At 40.8% G+C, this 2,633-nt stretch overlaps 1 protein-coding gene across 1 annotated transcript; it reads left to right on the top strand.

Moving 5' to 3' along the window:
* Positions 1–271: 271 nt before the first annotated feature.
* Positions 272–979, top strand: LOC107857849. Its single transcript, XM_016702643.2, has 2 exons — positions 272–518; positions 756–979. Exons 1-2 carry the CDS (start codon positions 272–274, stop codon positions 977–979), a joined length of 471 nt encoding a protein of 156 aa, XP_016558129.2.
* Positions 980–2,633: the final 1,654 nt, after the last annotated feature.

Below are 2,633 nucleotides of genomic sequence, written 5' to 3'. Positions count from 1 at the left end.
GAGGAAGGTGGAGTCTAAAAAAGTGGTTTATGCCAAGTTAGTTGAGAGAAAGGATGAGGAGGAAAGACAGAAAAATAAAGAAGAGTATAAGGTAGCTAGATGAGAGGCTAAGCTGGCGGTTATGATAGCTAAGACAACAACTTTTGAGAGCGTGTATGCAGCTTTAGAGGAGAAAGGCAGGGATAAAAATTTGTATAGGCTTGCTAAGGCCAGGGAGCAGAGGGCTCGTGATCTAGACTAAGTGAGGTGCATCAAGGAAGAAGATGGTACAATGTTGGTTGAAGATGCCCTTATAAGAAAGAGGTGGCAGTTCTATTTTCATAAACTCTTGAATGACGAGGGGGATAAAGGTTTCGTGTTGGGGGATTTGGAGAATGCTGAGGAGTGTTGCGATTATGGTAATTGGAGGCATATTGAGGTTGAGGAGGTCAAGGGGGCTATTCGCAGGATGCGTCGGGGTAGGGCGACAGGGCCAGACAAAATTCTAGTGGATTTTTGGAGGAGCACTGGCGGGGCAGGTTTGAAGTGGTTGACAAGGTTGTTTAACATCATTTTTAGGGCGACAAAGATGCCTGAAGCATGGAGGTGGATTACGAGGATTCCTTTATATAAGAACAAGGGAGACATCCAGAGTTGAAACAACTATAGAGGTATTAAGTTATTGAGTTATACTATGAAGGTTTAGGAGCGGGTGGTAGAGTTAAGACTGAGAAGAATTGTGACTATCTCTGAGAATCAGTTCGGTTTCATGCCAGGTCGCTTGACTACTGAGGCCATTTACCTTATGAGAAGATTAGTGGAGCAATTTTGGGAGAGGAAAAAGAACTTGCATATGGTGTTTATTAATCTCGAGAAGGCATATGATAGAGTGCCCAAGGAGATTCTATGGAGGTGCTTGAAGGATGGAAGGGTGCTTGTGGCTTATGTTAGGTCAATTCAGGACATGTATGATGGCACGAAGACTAGTGTAAGGACGTAGGTGGAGACTTGGAGAACTTTTTAATTTTGGTAGGTTTGCATTAGAGATTGACTCTTAGCCCTTTTTTATTTGCCTTTGTGATGGATGTGTTGACGCGACATATTTAGGGAGGGGCGCCTTAGTATATGTTATTTGCAGATGATGTGGTATTGATTGACGAGTCTAAGGGATGAGTTAATGATAAGTTGGAGATTTGGAAACAGACCCTTGAGTTTAAAGGTTTTCGATTGAGCAGGACCAAGACGGAGTACTTGGAGTGTAAGTTTAGTGATTTGTCGCAAGAGAATGATATGTTTGTGAAGCTAGATTCTCAGGCCATTTAAAAGAGGGAGAGTTTCAAGTATCTATGTTCTATAATTTAGGCCGATGGTGAGATTGATGAGGATGTCACGCATTATATTGGGGCAGGGTGGTTGAAATGGAGGATTGCTTCGGGAGTTTTATGAGATAAGAAAGTGCCCCCAAAGCTTAAAGGTAAGTTCTACAGAGTGGCAGTCCGACTGACTATGTAGTATGGAGCAGAGTATTGGCCAGTTAAGAAATCCCACGTCTAAAAGTTAAAAGTGGCAGAGATAAGGGTGTTGCGGTGGATGTATCGTCAGACCAGGAAGGATAGAGTAAGAAATGAGATTATTCAGGAAAAAGTGAGAGTGACTTCGGTGGAGGACAAGATGGAAGAAGTGATGTTACGTTGGTTCAGGCACATGATGAGGAGAGGTGCTGATGCGATAGTACGAAGGTGTGAGACACTGGCTATGGAAAATTTTAGGCAGGGGAGATGTAGGCTAAAGAAATATTGGAGGGAGGTGATTAGACATGATATAGAGCAGTTACATCTTATGGAGGACATGACCCTTGATATGAAAGTGTGGAGGATGCGGATTAGGGTAGAGGGTTAGGGGGTGGGAGGGTGTCGGTGACAGTAGGGGAGTGTTCTGTATTTGTGTTTGAAGTTTTTTATTCGTAGGTGTTGAGTGTTGTCTATGGTTTTAGATGTATATTTTTAGTATTATCTTGTGGCTAGCGTTGTTAGTTTATTTTGCATACTGTATTTATATGTATTTATGTATTGTGTTTGTTATATTGTTATTGATTCCAAGCCGGAGGTCTATCGAAAACAACCTCTCTACTTCACCTGAGGTAGTGGTATGGGTTGCATACACTCTACCCCCCAAGACCCCATTAGGTGGTAATACACTGGGTATGTTGTTGTTGTTGTTGTTGTAGCTAAGGCTGGAATATACATTTCTTGGTAAAGGATTTCAAGGATTTAAAAGTGGGCCCTTCGACCCACCTTAGGCCAAGACTTGTATTAGTTATTGAAGACCTTCTATACGCTTGTGTACATCTAAAAAATATTTATTGTGGTGATATTGCGATGCCTTGATACTTATGGTTATGATGGGTATACTTTGGGAGTAACACTTATTTGTTACACCATGAATAACTTATTTTTTAAGAAAATGATGAGCTAATTGAATAAGCCCTTGATTAAGATATTGATTAAGCCATTGATTAGGCTATTGATTGGGCCATTGGGTATTCCATTAACTAAGTTAGTGATATTATTAGCGATCATACTATTGTTCATGCTAAAGATCATACTTATTGATTATATTAGTGATTATGCTAAAGATCATGTTTATTGATTATA

This window comes from Capsicum annuum, chromosome 2 (assembly GCF_002878395.1).
Source record: "Capsicum annuum cultivar UCD-10X-F1 chromosome 2, UCD10Xv1.1, whole genome shotgun sequence".
NCBI classification, from domain to species: Eukaryota; Viridiplantae; Streptophyta; class Magnoliopsida; order Solanales; family Solanaceae; genus Capsicum; species Capsicum annuum.
The sequence above is the reverse complement of the archived record's forward strand: the minus strand, read 5'-3'. Positions and strand labels throughout refer to the sequence as shown.